Source organism: Bombus flavifrons, chromosome 8, assembly GCF_040668555.2.
Source record: "Bombus flavifrons isolate JBK064 chromosome 8, iyBomFlav1_principal, whole genome shotgun sequence".
NCBI classification, from domain to species: Eukaryota; Metazoa; Arthropoda; class Insecta; order Hymenoptera; family Apidae; genus Bombus; species Bombus flavifrons.
This window is the reverse complement of record NC_138449.1, coordinates 7,118,621-7,137,887: the sequence shown is the minus strand read 5'-3', so window position 1 is coordinate 7,137,887 and position 19,267 is coordinate 7,118,621. Positions and strand designations below refer to the sequence as shown.

The 19,267-nt window shown below is 32.2% G+C and overlaps 1 protein-coding gene across 2 annotated transcripts in view; it reads left to right on the top strand.

The window, feature by feature from the left end:
- Invadolysin (leishmanolysin-like peptidase, invadolysin) overlaps nucleotides 1-19,267 on the top strand; it is a 217,232-nt gene that overhangs the window by 141,202 nt on the left and 56,763 nt on the right. For both annotated transcript variants that reach the window (XM_069118548.1, XM_069118549.1), the window contains one exon: nucleotides 3,999-4,099. In XM_069118548.1, the coding sequence (XP_068974649.1) occupies nucleotides 3,999-4,099 (101 nt within the window). The remainder of the gene's footprint in view (nucleotides 1-3,998; nucleotides 4,100-19,267) is intronic.

Below are 19,267 nucleotides of genomic sequence, written 5' to 3'. Positions count from 1 at the left end.
TTTTTGGTCTTTCGGTCCACATAGTGGTATGTATCTGGGGATAAAGCACAACAGTTGGTTGCTACGGAAATTGTGCACCTGTCCAGTTTCCATGATCTCTCTATTATCCGTTCCCTCTTTCTCGTTAGCGAACATGCAATATATATTGGAAAGCTAGACGACGCGGAGGTAGGTCTGCATATAGAAAAAAGAAATAGGTGATTGAAGTTTCGAATACCAATATTCGTTTGATTGAACCGTCTTGCGTGTATCTATCCAAATATAGTTTGCGTATATATAAATCAACTTCTATTAGATTGGTAAACCAATACGCATACATATTGCGTATATACAAGCATTTATTAATCAGAAAAAGCAAAAGTAATAATTACAAGAGATATGGTAGATGTGGCTGCGAACAATACTACAGAAAAATTAAGATGGTTTCCTCGGCACATAAAGTATGGGTTTTCTGCTTATAGGATGTCGTATACAATTGCTTTTATTGAGAGAAAACCGATCCATAAATTCCAACCTATGTATATCGATGTATATGGGCTTACAATGCGTGAAGTTACGGTTAGGTAACTTTTATGAGAATTAACTGACAAAACACTGTGATAAGTTAGTTTTTCAAATATACAATACGTGAATATTCACCACTAGTTTGCAAGAATTAAAATCAATCTATCCGAGATTGATTCGTGTTTATTAACTTCTAACTTGGTAATTATAGAAATTTCTGGTTCGAAAATAATCCACTTGGCAGCCTAAAAAGCATGTCATTCCAATTACAATAATATAGAATCCTTAAATATGAAAATAACTTGTTACTACAATTTGTTACTAAAAATTTGATCGTTTTACTATCTGAAAATTTTATTATCCATATATTTTTATCTCCCCTGTTAATTCGAATATTAAGAATTCTACTGTACATCTTTAAACGCTGCTCGCTAAACATTCCATTTTTAAGATAATCGTTATATAGATCGTAGATAGCAGTTTAAAGTTTTCATCCCTGTTTACTGGTTGCTTCACTTTTAATCCGACGTTTCTAAAGTGGTCTGGTACATGGCCGTATCAAATATCGTGTAATCGGTTTCATTGTCACAGGAGAGGAGTTCGCCAGGAATGCAATTATGCGAGGATCCGCATTAAGTTTTAATCCGATCTAGTTTTATACTTGCGGAGAGTTTATGACTTGCGCGAAAAGCTTCTTAACGATAATGCGATATCTTGAGAGGTTAGGACAGCATTAACTTTACTATCCAAAGGGGCAGAGCATCGTGAAGGTTGGATCGAAGATCGAAGGTAAAGCGGGAGGGTAACGAAAGGCGCATGTACGTACGTATAACATAGAAGATAACGATGGTACGCTAAGCGTGTTCCGTCGTAACTTACAGACCACTTTAGCGCGTACTGACTAATATTCTCTTAATTATCAAACTTCGAGACTTCTCCTAATTTCCACCCCTATCACAGGGTTTATCAAGTAATAGGAAATGACAACGTATGTCTGTGTAAATTCCCTGACTGTAAAGATCAGTTACGTTAATTCTGGATCAAGTTTATTTCGCGTTAATAAGAAATTTCATATAATTTTCATGTTGATAATAAAATTAACGTTTAATAAGAAAGTAACATTTATAGAATTTTGGTAATATCCTTTTTATAATTGGTTTAAAGTTGTTATTGCATCGTATTGTATTTTTATTTACTCTAGTAGACCGAAGATGTTATTATTATTCATTTATTCAGATTTGTTTTAAGATATATTATACCAATGTAATCATTAGTGTCGAATCTCGTAACTGATGCAGCTAATGCTAATTTTTCACAATATTTTATATAACACGCGTAATATGTATATTCATTAAAAAATGCCTATAAACTTTCGAATAATTTCGTGAGTTAGTATATCAGAATATGCAATAATTGATTGCCACTAATACCAGACGCGACCTCAACGCTAAATCATGTTGCATGAATCCGATTGGATTCTGGATTCGTCCGACACTGCAAATTCAGAGTGCAATCTCGTGCTTCCAGGAATCACAATATGCGGCAAATGTTTCAAGCTTTTAACACGATTACAACTGAAATAGGCAAGTGTTGAGATGATAGCTAATCGATGAAATAGAATAATTTTGGACGTAGCTATATAGTTTTAGATATCAACTAATGAGAAAGAAATTCAATTACTTTATACGTATGATGTTACGAATGTACATACAGAGTGTCTCATTTTATTCGATCCATGCAAATACTTGCTAAACTGTATAAAAAAAATTAAATAAAAATAAATAAAACTTATCTAGGTGGGCGTACCTTCGAGATTTCATTGTGGCTCATTTTCTAACAGAACTATACACTTTTTTATACACTATTCGATGCATTTTTTAATTCTTTACAAGAAGTATTAAGGCACTTGAATCAAAAAATGATTAGTTTAGAAGATGTTTGAACTTTAACCTCGTAAAACTCTTCATATGAAAGATAAGGAAAGTCAACGCAATGCTTTTACGTTCGTTTCTCTTGTCTTCCATGCACTCAATTTGATGAAATTGGAATCGAAATATCTTTTAAACTAAACATCACTTCTGATAAAATATCTACTATATCTGATAATATATTTACTTCTTTGTAGAGAATTAAAAATTGTATCGAATGTGTATAAAAAAAACTATAGTTCCATTTAAAAGAGCATTGCTCATGTTAAAATCTCGAAAACGCCTCTACCTAGACAAATCTGGTCATTATAAGGCGTCGCTGATTTGAAGACGTCGTTTTATTTGAAACACTTTTTCGAATAACAGATTGTTTAGGAGATATTTGCAATATTGGGTCGATTAAAATGACACACTGTGTATACACAGTACAATACTACAACACCTCATATTCATAATGTCGCGTGAAATAATGAAATTTCTTTTTAATTATTTGATATTTAATCTGGATATTTAAGTTACATAAGTGTATTTGAATACACATATGTATATTCGCAGATGCAGTTAAACAATAAAGTTGAAAAAATTACTTAAAATTGAACGACTTATTTCAAGCGGAAATTCTCGAGTAGCTAATTATCCTATTATATGTGTATTTTCTTTATTACATAATATTTCTTGTATAAAAAATTTATATGTAATCTTATGTTCTAGCATCTATATGCTAAATGACGTTGCAATGAATTAAATTAAAGAGAGAAATTATTTTTGTAGGATTCTGTGATATTTGTCCTTATAAAATCCAGATTGTTCTAAATGTTGAGAAGTTTCGAAGAGTCTGGAAGGGTTGTTCAGTCAAGCTTGGAAACTCTTTTGCCCAGAATTCAGAACCTTCGGGCTATGAGTGAATTTGAAACTTTCAAACTTTCGGTCGTTTATCCTTTTGTTTTCTCGATCGATATACATATATATATATATGTATCTCTCTCTCTTACTTTCTCTTGCTTTTTATGCTGATTCAAGATATGAGAATATATCCCTTCTACAAAATCAGATTTTTATTTCTACAACGTAAGCTGCAAGTTGCGCAATAGCAGTAAAATTGCTTTTATTCTTCGAGGAAAAGATACGTGGAACATTATATTGGATTGATGAATACAAAATGTTTCTTAATTTCAATCACACATAGTTTCTTGGAAATATTGTGTACTGAATCAAAGTAATTTTCATATGAATCAATGTGCTTTTCCAACGATCAATTCTTTTCATTATATACTATATTTATAAGAATTATGTCTGTTTTACAATTCAAATACTCTTGGAATGGAATTGTCACATTTTCTTCGTTTATAATGTCTTCTAAAATTACTTATGCATTAAAACATTATTTAAGTCGAATAGAGATATCTTAAATCTTTCTAAAATGATAGATTAATATGATTGACTCTTTGATGACAATTTTTCCTTCTTTTAAGTTCATATAGAAAAATGTACAAACTGTTAATTTAAGTCGCTATTATTGGTTGCAAAATGGTATTTGATTTAATCGTCGTGGTTTTTGTTTTATAGGTTGTTCATGGCGTTCACATAGAACCAGCACATGAAGTAAAAAAGCGGAGTATCAGTCAGCCGGTTCGGATCTTACTATCGTACGATGATAGCGTCTACAGGTGAGTTTGCATGTAATTAATTATACATATAATTAACACATATTAGATATGCAGCTAAGCATACAATGCACAAGCGTTAAAAAACTGTTGCCATATAATGAAGGCTATGCTGATCTTGGAATATTATTAAAAGGTATTAAGAGATATTAAAAGCTAGTATATTTTCTTTCTTTTAGCTATTTGTAAGAGGTAATAGCTTTTCATGAGTAATTCAGCGGATCTTAAGGTTGGAACTTATTGGAACCGTTTATTCATCTAAATTTTATTTGTATTTATTTCTGTAGTTAATATATAAATATATAAACTTTTATGTATCTAGATGTAATATCGCAGAGTTCAGTTATTACTTTCAATATTCTTTCAGCTTCTATCTCAAACTTATTACAAATTGCAGTATTATACTATAAATTCGATACGTAGAAAACGTTCTTAAATTTCAAAGCTACATCCATTTGTCGTTACATTATATCAATACAAAACATAGACAAAATTCTCAGTGGCTGCAATTTCTGTTGGAAATTTGTCGTCTTATTTGCTTCTGATAAAAGTAGACGCTGATATCGCTAGAACACGGGTGTGTGACGCTGATACTTTAGCATCGAAACCGTATGTAGCACCAAGCTTCGTATTTCTTTTTACTCTAATGCAAAGACGTTGCAGCCAAGATCTTATATAAAGTACTATACGATGGGCAAGAGAAACGCGAGGTGTCTCGAACGAAAGTGATTTATGCATCACACGATACTTCACGTAGAACCTTCACCACCACACGCTTATATTAGTATCGATCGGCTGAACGAAGCTTGATGTATACTTGCTACACACCATCCATAACTTGCTGATACTTGATACACTTGAAACAAGGATATCAGGAAATTGTTTACTTTATGTTATAGTTAGAAACTGAAATTGAGAGTTAGTAATCTTTTAAACAATTAAGCTTGTAGCATATTATGAAATATTACCAGTCTTTGATATAATAACGAAAAAGAAGGAAGAAAATATACTTTTAAAAGAAGTTATGAAGGAAGGTATTCCTTAAGAGTTTCAGAGCTTTTGATGCACAAATGACTATCTGAGAAACTTATTCAGTTGTATAATTTTTAATAGAACTTTACGATCGAAGACCACAGAAGAAAATATATTAAGATATAATAAAGAAATCCACTCTTATATTATTAAAAATTGTTTGGAATTAAATGTGTATCTCTTTCTGGATATTTTAAAATCATTATTTATCATACACGTAATTATATGATTTAGTGGATTTATATAACAGGATGTTCCTACTTGAACATTATACTAAAATAGTTCCCTTCAACTATCAAATATGTCATGTCTTTCTCACATAGTCCTCAATATTTTTTAAATACAAAACGAACTACAATGAATGCCGTTTATCCACATAAATTATGCTCTTGCAAGTTATTTATATTGAAACTAACGCTATTTTGTGCATATAAATAACAAATCTCTCCATGAAATTATTATTTATTAATATTAATTATATAATGATATATTTATCGTTATTGCAAAAATGAAATGAAAGAGATTTTAATGGGACAATAAAGTGAAAGATAAAATAATATTCTCACATCCAAAGTTGTTGACGCGAATTCTTAAATAAAGTTGTGGGTATGTCGCGAACAGGACGTGTTCTGGGTGAGACGCGCTTTGCGTCGCTAGGAGTCGCAACGAAGTAACTTTTAACTTCCGGACCGGAAGTTCTGCAGTTGTTAAATGCCACCGTGGCACGGAGCATAACTTTCCGAGTAGTACTCCGTAAGTTCCTATCGTGTATTCAGCCTAGTTTCTCTAGCCTTGGACATGTATTCACAATATCTTAACTATATCTGAATGGATATCTAGATCGAGGGTTGCATTATCTGTTTCATTCCTACTGATGCAATTAATATATTAAAATGTATCTCCAACCTGATCCAAGATTTTCCAGTCAAACTTTATCACTTACTTATAGTTTAATATAGCTTACAGCTTAATTTCTATATAATATGAACAGTAAGATTATACGTATAAAGTAGCAACGCGACATACAATATAGTTTCGTGCAGAATATGTCACATTCAAAAGACTGCTAATAGTTTACTCTCAGACTTACAACTTATTAACACTAGAACTACCGATAGTTAACACGAAACTACTTCTACCAAAACCAGCCATTTTGACTGGTCTTTAAAAAATACGTAATAATAGAATATTTTTATATTTATTGATTTATTACATTCTTACAGAAGGAATACAATGTTACGTAGTACATTTTTGGTATTATTGATCCTTCTGGGACCATGATCCCTAAACGAGAGTTGACACATTTATAAAATTGTAGAACCGTGTTGACTGGTGTGGTATTTCTAGTATTAGTATCTAGCGCTCTAGCGATCGATCTGAAATTTTCTTGATAACTCATATCATCATATTGAATGATACGTAGTAAAAATTTAAGAGACGTATAAAACTAGGAAATTTTGACTGATATTGGTATAAGTAGACTCGGTACAAAATTATTTTGAGTTTGAATACATAAAAAACAAAATAAAATTCATTATATTATTCCTTTAGTTATCATTGTGGAAAGAAAATATGATATGAAGTAGGAATATTAAAATAAAGTTATAAAACCAGTCAATTTGACTGGTGTGGTGGTTTTAGTGTTAAAAGCAAGATGTAACCTCGAGAGACGAGCATTTCATTAAACAAACTTAAACGTATCAAGTTACTTATGCTCGAAAACAATTAGTTTGAAAGATATTCTATCTTGAATATTGCAAAATTCAACATGTGAAAGAAGTAATAAGTAGCGAAACTAGTAAGTAAGCAAGAAGGAATGTAACTTTTGTACTTTTATATTTGTGATATATTACATTCATATCATTTCTCCTATGTTTTACGGAATTAGGGTCAAAATATCTTTTAAACTATTTATTCTTACACACAAGTAACAATGTTTCTATACGAATACAAAGTAAAATTATGTAATCACGCAAGCGTATTTAGCAACCCTTTATATTTTTCGTGCAAGATTCATGGTAGTCCGCGCGAAATGAGATCTTTTCATCCGTGTGCATTTATACATATAAAATATATGCAGATCCATAGCTTGCATAAACAATGCTTATACAGTATGAAATGTCAACATTATACATACTAAAATAATTAATTTCCGCCTATTTATAACACGTTACCCATGTTATATTGTACAAAATATTTTCTACAATTTTTTTTCGGTTTAGAATCATACAATTTCTATAGGACAGATTGAAGGGTCGAAATTTTTTAATAAATTTAAAAATAAGCAAATTCCCGAAAAATGAATGTCTTTGGTCCACCGAACTAAAAGTCTTCAACTAATTTAATGCATGTTTTTCAAATATGTTGAGTGTGGGGTTGTTATTGATTTATGCTAGTACCACTTTGACAAATCAGGGATTGTAAATCATTCGTTAACATAAAATTGTTCAACGTCGTACACAACGATACAGCGAAAAATCTTACAACAAGTATAATAACATTTATTGATGCGCGATATAAGAAACTAAAAAGTAAACGCGTACTTTAAAACGTACAGTTTTTGTTTTGTTGTGTTCGTATTCTGTTAAGGATATACATCCAGCATAGAAATACCTATTCATTTAATTTCAAGTACGCGCTAGTTTCTTTCATGTTACTTTCAACAGCACGTAGCTAACACGACCAACAAACGATGTACGCCTTTAAGCTTACTCTCTCATTAAAAGTGACCTTTTTCGACAGCACTTCAAACACATATATTCCACGCCTCTCGTTAATAGAAAAGATTTTAAATTAACATATGTCATTATCAAACATTTGCCATCAGATGTCCTAAATGTGGATAACAAAAATAAAGTTTCATACTATAGAATATAGGAAATGTCATTTTCTCTAAGAAAACCACGTATATGTAGTATTTTTTAGTCCAACAAATTGTTAGTCCATCATAACAGTCAAAATATTTTCGCGCAAAATTTCACCAAGCAGTGTTCCTGAATTTTGTTAAAACATTGGCAAGAACATACTTTCACTGATACATATAAATGCGTTGCAAGTTAATTGAGAAAATGCAGCCAATTCCCCGTGAATTACGACGAGGCCGAATTTTCATTCTAGCTGCCCAGAAACTGTCGTCGGTAATTAATCGTGTTTTCTCGTTACCGATAATTAATCCCGTGTCGCTCGTATCGCAGCGAGTAAAAAAAAAAAAAGATAGAAAAAGGAAGGAAAGAGGGGAGAAGAGAGGACAGAATTAACCGATTAAGCCGGATCTATCGATATCGACTGAATTCAACCATTCGACGTACTCTCTCGGGAGATCGGCTATGGTGTCCAATCGAATAGAAAGCGTTAAAATTTCCGTCGACGACGAAAAACTTGGGCGCGTGCCAGATGAACCGCACTGTCTGCATGTGTAGGGTCGTTTCACAACTGACATACTCTTATTCAATTTGCCATCCACTCATGACCGTCGGCGATATTTGGGAAAGGTTTCCTTCATTGGAATGGATCTACGCCAAATGTTTGTATCTGATCAGAACAGATACATATATTTAATAAGTATCGATATGTGTATAGACGACTGTGAGTGGGCCTTTATATTTTGTAAATTGGTACGGACGATAGAAAACGGTGGTTATTAATTGTAAAAACGAATGTGGAAGGAGCTTTATGCTTAATGTTCAAGTTTAACTATTGCGAACTTTTAAAACACTTCGTTTTTTTAAATCTAAATGATACTTGAAGTGCATCATGATAATTAAGAAATGTATCTCATGAAAGTTATCCCAAGTGATTAGAAATAATTGACAGTTTTTAAGAGGGCAACTTATACGACAGGATCAAAGAATTAGACGAAACTGAAAGTGTATAATTAGCTCTTAGAATATTATCTCGTTCATTTTCTCTAATATTGTCAAATTTTCATTTATCTGAATTACGTCTATTTCCATATACGAAACAATGTCATTCGGTTGACATCCGATTAAATTCCCGTGATTCTATCGTCGGCCAATACATCAGCTAATGGTTTGTACCATTAGCCGTCACCGACTCGCGAAACAAAGCTGTCATAAACTGTCTCTCCTTGGGAGGTATTCTCGAAATTTCGACGCTGTCACGTCGCTGTCACGTCGCTGTTATCTTCAACCGCAACATCTTAAAATACTTATTTAATATTTTGTCCTAAAGGCTTCTACTTGCATCAGATTCGTGACAGGAAATTTTCTCCCCTTCTTCACAACGTTCGTCGATAGAACTAAAATGAAATCAATTATTATTATTATTATTAGTAGTAGTAGTATATTTTATGTTAGCCTCGCGACCATAAAAGAAACTCGGTTTACAATAAAAATAATCTCTCTATCGTCATACACGTTCTGCGCTTAACCATCCCCATACTTATCCATCCTTTCACACACATGACCTCATTTTACCCTTATTTTACTATTCCTTATCTACCGACTGCCATCTAACTCTTAACTATTATATATGTCTATTATCTATTGCATAAATCTTTACCTACTTGGCTAGATAGCGCCTTTCTCTTCACTCTTTCCTTTTTCTTTTTTCCCAATTTTCTCATCCAGTCTGCAACCCTACCTTTTCCTCCCTCATTCTCTATCTCTCCTACTCTGTCCCCCGTTTCTAATTTTCTATACTCTTTTGTCGTGTACTCCAGATTTAAACGAAATCAACTATTACATCAATTTTGAGCAGGTAAATCTACTGTTAGAACACAACCATAATTTATGAATCGTTATTACCAGCACACTATTATTATTCTTTCTTCGAACCTTTGTTCCTACCGTGAATTATTTTTGTTCATTATGCGATCGTACATTAATATCGCGCGAACAAGAATAAACTGTGTGCAGTTAGAGTACGGCATTAAGAGCGGTATACCAATTTATTATTTTCCACTTTAAAAGTAATGCCTACTACGGAGAAGCGCTTAACTCCTGCTTGAGATGCAAGAGAAGTGTGGCGTGCACCCTTGGTATTCACCAACTTTCACGCTAATATCAGCCCGGACGATGTATAGTCTTTGGCGTAAATTACACGTAATGAAATTTTGCAAGGAAATAAAGGGGTCGCGTAATCTTCGATTCTCGCGGCCACCGTGAAGGCAACGACGTGTAATTTTTCATTTCCATACATAAGATGTAAACTGGGATCTTTAGAAGATCCAGGACATATTGTATTATATATCGTAACATATATTTTGCACATAAAAGTATAGCTTAGTATAAGTATAAAGATATAGCATAAAAGTATAATCCAATGCCAATTTTGAAAAATAACTTGAAAATTTGTTCCCATATATATTAAAATAAAAACGATTATTCGCATTTAAAAATTACATTTGTTTCAGATTATTCAGTCGTTTTTGTTTCAACGTCTATTTTAATTCAATACGTTACTTTAAATTATCATTTATCTCTACCTTTTATAAGTAACATTTATTCGATGTCATTCTTAACGTTTTTATTTCAGAATTCCCAATCAATTCAAGACTACACCGATCTAAATTTACGTTTGTATTTCGACAATTCCGATGCACCTATGTATCTCGAAACTGGAATTCCCAGGAGAAAGAGAGAGAGAGAGAGAAATCGAAACACAGATTGTGGTAATTAGGCGTAGCTCACACTTTCGCGTCATTTTAATCTTCTTAATGTCACATCTACTTCAAATTGATTTCACATTTTCCTTCAAAATTTCCCATCGATTAAAAGTTATTTCGATCAAAGATTACAGAAATCCAAACTTACACGCACAATTTGGATAATTTCGATGCATCTATCCTAAAACTCATAGGAAATAGAGATAAAGTGATAGATGAGGTGGGGTAATTGAAGGAAGTTCGCAGTTTCCTATCAAGTTTTCAGGGTATTACGCAGGCACGCCAAATATCAACAGAGACTAGGACGCAGTCTGGGGTTACTGTCGTTAGCCGTTCGTAAAATATTAACGTTGATGGCGTTCTTTTCAAAGCCGTGCTAGGCCTTCACGATGGAAACACAGGCATGCGATTTCGACTCGTCTCAAGCATCAAAGGATCGTTCTAATTGGCCGTTTACATTCGCGCGTGTAAATTGTACATTGACCATCGCAGCTCTCGTTCCTCGCCAGGTTACACGGTCTCTAACCCCACGTCGCGTCGCCCACTTGTGCTCTCTCCTAGCTTTCGTTTTGGTCAATGTTTGCCCTGGCGCAATGGTAACGCTCTGCAACCGTACGGTTTGGGTGGAAATGCCCCCGAGCGGCATCTCGTAAATTCAACGGCTGTACTCCGTGATCGTAAATTAACCATAATATTCATATGTGCTTATCGGTACTGTTAATTACATCGCATATGTTTGCCACTGTTCAGAACGGCTAATGCATTATATCATGCATCGTAATTCGCGGCGTTATTTCGGCATTGCTTTTTTCTTCGTGGCACAGTACGGATTTTTGCTACGGTATGATAACAACTTGATTATTTATAGTCACATATTTCCAAATGGCATAATTATTTTATAGAAAAGCGGACAAACTGTTTTTATAAATTCGCCATAAATTGGACTGCAGATGTTTATGCGTTTATGGGAAATATTAAAATTGCACAAATTCACAGAACGCGTATAATATACAAAATATATGAAATATCCAAAGAATGATATACGTTATAATATTTAGAGAGTGAAACACATCTCTCCTTATGTTCTATTTCCTTAGTTGTGTTTTATAATACTGTACGTTTGCGTGAACATCCGTAGCATAGTCACCGTTTATTTAATCTATGTATTGTAGGATTGAGTGGTAAGTTTGTTCAGCTTTCAGTAATACATATTTCGAAGAATCTTATAAAAATTGTTTCAAGAATTTAAAGATACAATTTTTTTAATTTTTTTATGGAAGATGCAATATTCATAGGAAGAAATGAAACAAATAAATTACTCCTTAATTATATATGGATGTTATATGAAACTAATAACAATTGATGTAATCTTTCGATGGAATGTAAACGAGCTAATTGCTTAACCTAGTATAATGTACATAAAATGGAATTACCTGTGAAAGACAATGTTTGAGGATGGCAGGACAGTTTAATAAATCGTCATCTCTCTAGGATTATTTACATTAATAATGACATGATTAACAAGATCAGATTGACCATAGCACGATAGAATTCCTGAGTAAAGAGATTACGGTGTCTTAGAGCAGATTATGTGTACGTTTAATTAAAAATTTAATTGAATTTTAAGACAATTTGTAATTCTGTTAATTATACGTGCGTGTATATATTACACGCGTATTATATATTACAAATTATATATATTACAAACATTAGATATAATATATCTATAGATTTAAAGAAGTCGATATAGGAAAGTAGTCATAGTCAGCGAGTGGTCAGCCCGAACAGCGTGACGGATAGCTAAACATAAAGATCTACTGTGAGTGCTTTCTATCATATCGCAGAAAATGGCAAAGTGACCGAACAATAGAATAATATGTCGAGTGATGTTGTATTAAAAAATATAAAGAACTTCTGAAGTTATGAAATCTTTAAAATTGTTTTTAAACTTTTAATTTCTGAGTCTTACATCGTAAGAACGATAGAAGGATATTAATAGTCGTCGATCGTTGCGTACCTGATAATGGATATATATATAAAATAATGTATCTGTTCAAAATAGAATTCCTCCTAGTTGAGAATAGAACTGGACTTGGTAGAAATTGCACTGCTTTTCCAACTACTCATAACTCTCTTCTAACCCTTGAAACCGGCTTCAACGCCTTTCACGTCAGTAATGAACGAAACTTTCATATTGCTTTTTTAAGCAATACTTTAACTCTTGTTAAACTTCGTAATGAACTTTGGTGATCGCTTTGTCTCGTGGACGCCCTTTTGGATATTAAGATATTTTTAAAGATAGTAAAGTTATGCAAGTTTGTAGTTCTCCAACAGTTTTTTTTAAATATCTGATATGAATTTAAATTTCTGATATGAATGTGTTTTATCCAATGCTTCTTTTTGCTATATACAGTTAAACAGTTTTTATATAACGTTAAGCACTGAATTAACTAAGGTATTAAAAAATAAATTTGGCCTTCCTATGAATCAAAGGTCATGTATTTTCGACTAATCGCGGGGAGACGCAATCGCGAGGAAACACGTCAAGGGGAGTCGCAAATTCCCGTTACGATTATAGTAACCGACACCACGAGTTGATCGATCCCCTGATTTCCGTTAAGATAATGTATTTAACTGATATTAGTTTTTCCACTATACTTAAGGTTCATATTATAATAATCGATAGAGATAGATCCATCAATGTAGTTAATTGAAAAGAATATTTGTCCATTTAATCAATATAATTATTGGGAAGATTTCCAATCTATTGTAAAATACATGTAATACGTATTCCATTTGCAAATAAGTTATTTTTATTTTCTGTTAAAACCCATTAACAATGTCATTTAGTATTACAATCGTGCATGATGAGAGTCGAATCCCGTTAATTATCGTAATTGCAATAATTAATCCGGCTCATTTCCAACTGTTTTTGATTAATTCCTTGCTCTTGTACGCAGTCGTTTATTCCATCTGGTGCGTATAAACGTGCTTTGAAATTGGCCAGTTAAAAGCGCAGCAAATCAGATTGCATTTTATTGAAACATTGCATGCATTCGCTTTCAATTTAACAAAAATCTCTGTAGTAAATTTTCACGCGGATAAAGGACTTGAAACTTGATAAATATTTTCTAAGTTTGTTTCAGACATAGTATATATATACAGGGTGGTTGGTAACTGGTGGTACAAGCGGAAAGGGGGTGATTCTATGCTAGAAAAGAAGTCGAAAATATAGAATAAAATTTTTTTTTTAATTTTCCCATCGAGACAACGATCTACGAAAATTCAAAGTTGATTTTCTCGAAAACAAAGCCTTAAACGAAAAATTTTTATTCTATATTTTCGACTTCTTTTTTCGCGTAGAATCACCCCCTTTCCACTTTTACCACCAGTTACCAACCAGCCTCTATATATATGTATATTTTCGTCATTAGGTTCATTTACTTTCAGGAAAAGAACAAGATTTTATTTGTAAAATAAAATATATATTAATATTAATTATATTACAATTATGTAGCAATTTTAATGATTAAATGTACAATACTTGTACAGAAGTCCAAATGTTAAAATCGTTAAATATATTACAAGTTAAATTTAATCTACAGGCAAGTACAATTCAAGTTTCTCTGTATCTCGAAATTTAGAATAATTATAATAATGTGAAAAATTACTTTACGTACGTGGAACAATCGAATGAGATTTCAGAAATATTGAAAGCGATCTTGATTATTTTAATGATCAAGAATACAATTTCCTGATAATAAATAAAAATTCGATAAATTTCATGCAGTATAACAGCACTTGAACACGTTTGCCGAAATTATATTTAATTACTATTCAGTTATTAAATCTTCATTTCTTTAATATAAAATTTTTGTAGGGAATTATACCCACATACGTGTATTTACAACGTTATATTGCAGGAGTATTGACAGAAACAAGCAAACCATGCAGTTGTGCAATGAAATTGAAATATTAAATAAAGCCTTATATAAATGTCATCGAACTCACTTTGTGAATTCTCGTATTGCGTTATTCATTGCTTTTTCATAATCGTCGCTTTGACCACCACATTCGCAAGCTAACCTACGCAAGACATTCATAAAAATCGAATCAATGTGTCATATGTAGATCAGTATGAGATCGATAACACAATATAGCATTTATTAACATACTAATCATATCCATTTTCGCTGCACCAGTACTGTATCTTATATCAGGAAAAATACAAATGATTTTTGAAAATGGGGAAAATTCTGTTTCATTCGTAGTGCAAATACAGTGCGACGCATAATACCGCTTTGAGGACGTCATTATGTACTCCTTTAGCTGAAGATAGAAGTAGACGAGACTCATATAATGGCCGATCACATAGCGTACATGCCAGTGCACGTGATTCTCATGCTATTCAACTTGACTTTTGCAATGTATGTACTTTCACCGCATTGAGGCAAAGGTGTCCTAGAAAGCACGGCAAGGTGTCACGAGTTACGAAAGCAAGAGTAATGTTTCTAATACAATATGAATGGAAACATTTGTAATGTAAATTGATCGTTCTCATCTCCTTTCTATTAATACATTGAAATATCAATCTACTAACCAGTGGAGACAATTTAACTTATCAGTTGAATCGTCGATTTTTTAAACGTAACAATTCTTTAATTTATGGATCACCTATTCTTAAAAATAAAAATAATTAATAATTTTTAAAAATTAAAAACGTGTCGTTACAAAAGTTCAATTAGGACATTTAATTTAGTTTCAAAATAGAAAAAGGAAAAATAGAATTATTTTAGAAAATATCATAGAAAGATTTCTGTTGGATATATTTGGATTGACAATTATTTGAAAAGGTTGGTTAAAAAAGACAGTCGAGCTATATTTAAGCGTAAAAGGCACTATTGTTCCTGAATAACGGTAATTTAGCATTTAGCCTCTCTACTTGCTCCTTCAATTTTATTATAAAACGAAGTATAAGAAGTTGAGAAGTAAGTCAAGATGAAGGAAAAATGTTACGTAGACTAAATCTTGACTATTAAAAAAGTACTTAACACACTTTTCATACTAAAACTATTCTGAATATGATGCATGAAACATGATATTTCCTAATTATTTTCATTTTCATTATAAATTGTAAATTGTTATTATTATTATAAATCGAGCCACTGTATTAAATTCAGATTAATTATCGTATAATTAATGCGGTTGTTACACCACTACAGACAGCTCTGTGAATCCCAGTGATGACTGTGAATGAGGATCTGTGCGACAGAGTTTAACCATATAACGTGAAACCTCGAACCTCGTGGCTGTATTCGGTGGTTAGGGAATAACTTTACCTTGTAACGATCTACGCTGTAATCGTCACGATAATGATGAGGTGACATGCCCGGAACTTAACGATCATGTAAACGTGTGACCACATTATCAAACGTCGCGTTTAAAATATCCGGATTGTGTTCTTGAATCGAGGAGTCGAAACGATGAACGATATAAGTACCAAGCCTGAAGATAAATAAATTTAATTAATTCTACACATTTTTTTTATTCCCCCGTTATTATTTATTCTCCCTTTAAATCTATAAAATAGTAAACATCAAAAGTTCATAGCAAGAAAATTAACAGAAATACGTTTTTCGTTTTATTGGAAATGTTCACTTGAAACGTCTATGCCATTTACCATTTCAACTCAAATTTCCAAGAGAATGGCGTTACATCGCGAAAATCAAGAATGTTGATAGCCTCTATTGATCATAGTAATCCTTTCTTCTTTCGCATACGAGAACGATATAAGGAAAATACATTCTGACAAGAAGGTGGAAGAGTCAATTTTTCACGATAGAGTGATACTAGGGAAGGCACGTTCTTCTCGGCAAAGGTGAATTCGCATAAGTCGGTATGCGAAAAAGTGATGTGCAGGACTGCATGTTTTTGAGGATGGATTTTCTAGACAAATGGAGGCGCGGCCTGCCGGGGATTTACCATTCAGCCAGCACGGAAAACGTTCGACAGGGCATGAAGAAAGAAAGATACAATGCATAAGAATCAAATTGAGCGCGAATATCGAGCGTGTCAGTCTCACGGAAATAAAAATTAAAATACGAAATATTTGAAGATACAGTGGCTACGAAAAGTATTGGCATTGTATTTATTCTATCGTTTACTAATTAATTTTCCAGTATTGTAAAATGACTATAAAAATTTGACACTATGAAAATGAAATGTGAAGCACGTCTTCGACTTTATTGAAAAGACGTAACAATATTAAAATTGCATTAAACATTGAAACGGACGAATGATTGAATGGATGCGTTTTGCAAGACACAGCTTTTACAAACGATATGTATTTTCTCTACCAGTTCATATGAATGGATTTAAATACATTTGGCATTTGCTCTTATTAAAACATTACGCTAATGAAAAATAAATAGTCGATAATAATCTGGGATTTTAGACTTTCATAATTCCGATGTATTTTATCTTTTGTTTGAAGAATGTGAAATTGAATTTATTAAACAATATTTTCATTTAATTGAACATTATAAGCAATGCATTTTTGTTCATAAAATATGAGATTAAGAAAGGTCTACTATTTTGAACTTAATTAATTTAACTTAATTAATTAATTAATTTAACTAATTTCATTAAAAGAATTGTATAATAATTGCCGTAACTTCTTCTGCTTAGAAATTGCGGATTATGAATATTTCTCTGTCTAGCTGTATGTGTTTTTTAATATATTCTTGTATTTTTATAATCTATGCATGCATATATCTAACACACATATTATTACATACATATGTATGTACCACGTATTATCTACAATATAAAACTGTGTTAATTAGACCTTGAACTTAATTAAATGGCCCTTTCACTGATTTCTAATTATATTATGGAATCATATCCTATTATTACACGCAAGTTGTTATACCTGTGTAATTACCGTGTACATTATGTAAGCGGTATAATGAGTATTCAAGTACGTCTTTAGTGTGTACATACGACGTAGTATTATTTGAAATAGATGAAAATGTTCTCGTTGCATGTAAATATTCTACGTTCTACGTAAACTTATTCGAAGTATCGCGTGATAAATGCTGCGTTTGATTCTCTCTTCAATGATTTACGCAAGAATAGCATGCAGCCTTCCATCGTCAATCTAATAAACGATATATCGTCTGGCCTGTCAAAATTATCGAATGGAATTATTAATCGTCGACCTGTCATCTCTGGTACGTTACACTGATAGACATCTTGACGTGCTACATCGTTTTACGCTGTATTCAGATACACTATCGAAGTTTAACATACATCTTACGGAAATAGGTCTAGGTAACTATAGAATGTCCTTCTGATCATATGTATAAATGTATAATTACACGTACAATTTGTACGTCTAGTCATATTGTGTCTTATACTAGTCATATTGCTTGAATTCGAGCACGTGACTCATGATTTTAAGCTTATCCAAGCTGATCCAAGTTCTTTGTAATGGTTACAAATTATTTAAAGTTATACAAGTGTATTAAAAATGATATTCAATAATATATAATTAAAATTATTATACTAGTTTAAATCATGTTATTATATTATTTATTATATTATATTATCATATTATATTATTGTTGTACTATTATATTGTACTATTACTACAATTATTATATTATATTAATTTAAATCATGTACAAGTTAAACATTTATTCATATCGATAACATAAAGCTTCGTTCATACTGATCAAACTCAGCGTCATGACCAATGTGAACTTGTTAATCACTTACTTAGAAAACAACTTATTACAAGGATTACAGAAACTCACAAACAGCGATAGAAAGATTCATAAAATTATGTGATGAAAATTCATAAAATTTAACAAATTGATGATGTTTATGATATTTCTGACATATGGAAAGAAAGTGTCATCAACAGAAGATTTCGATAATATAAGAACTCTTCGATATTGTGTGATAACACGTGTCTAATCATACATCATATTTACATATAGTGCAAGAAATACAGAAAATATTAATAAAATATGCTTTTGCTAAATTATTGATAAATTTGCTAAATCGATAATAGTGATCGAACGTATAAACGTATACCAAGACCTAGTTATTAGATAGTGTCAGAGCTTTTACGCGTGGACATGCGTTTCATATCTTGATGGTATCTTTCGCCGGTTTATAGCTGACTGGTAGAGATCGCGGTCGGCCTAGGACCCTCATAACGCTAAAATCCATGGGCTCTGCTAGGGAAGAACTCGACGGGGTGCATGATATTTTATGACAAGGTGTAAAATATATGCATACGATACGTAACAGTAGACGTAGTCTCGTAAAAAGAGAAAAACGAGTTACAGGATGGGCAGAGTAGTCGGCCTAGAAAACCTTGCCATCTACCATGTAAAAAGATCGAAATTGAAGCGTTGAAATAATAAAGATGAGAGGTATCGTTACGCAGATCTATAATTACACATATACACCGTTGGTTCATAAGTATATGGACAGTTTGCTTC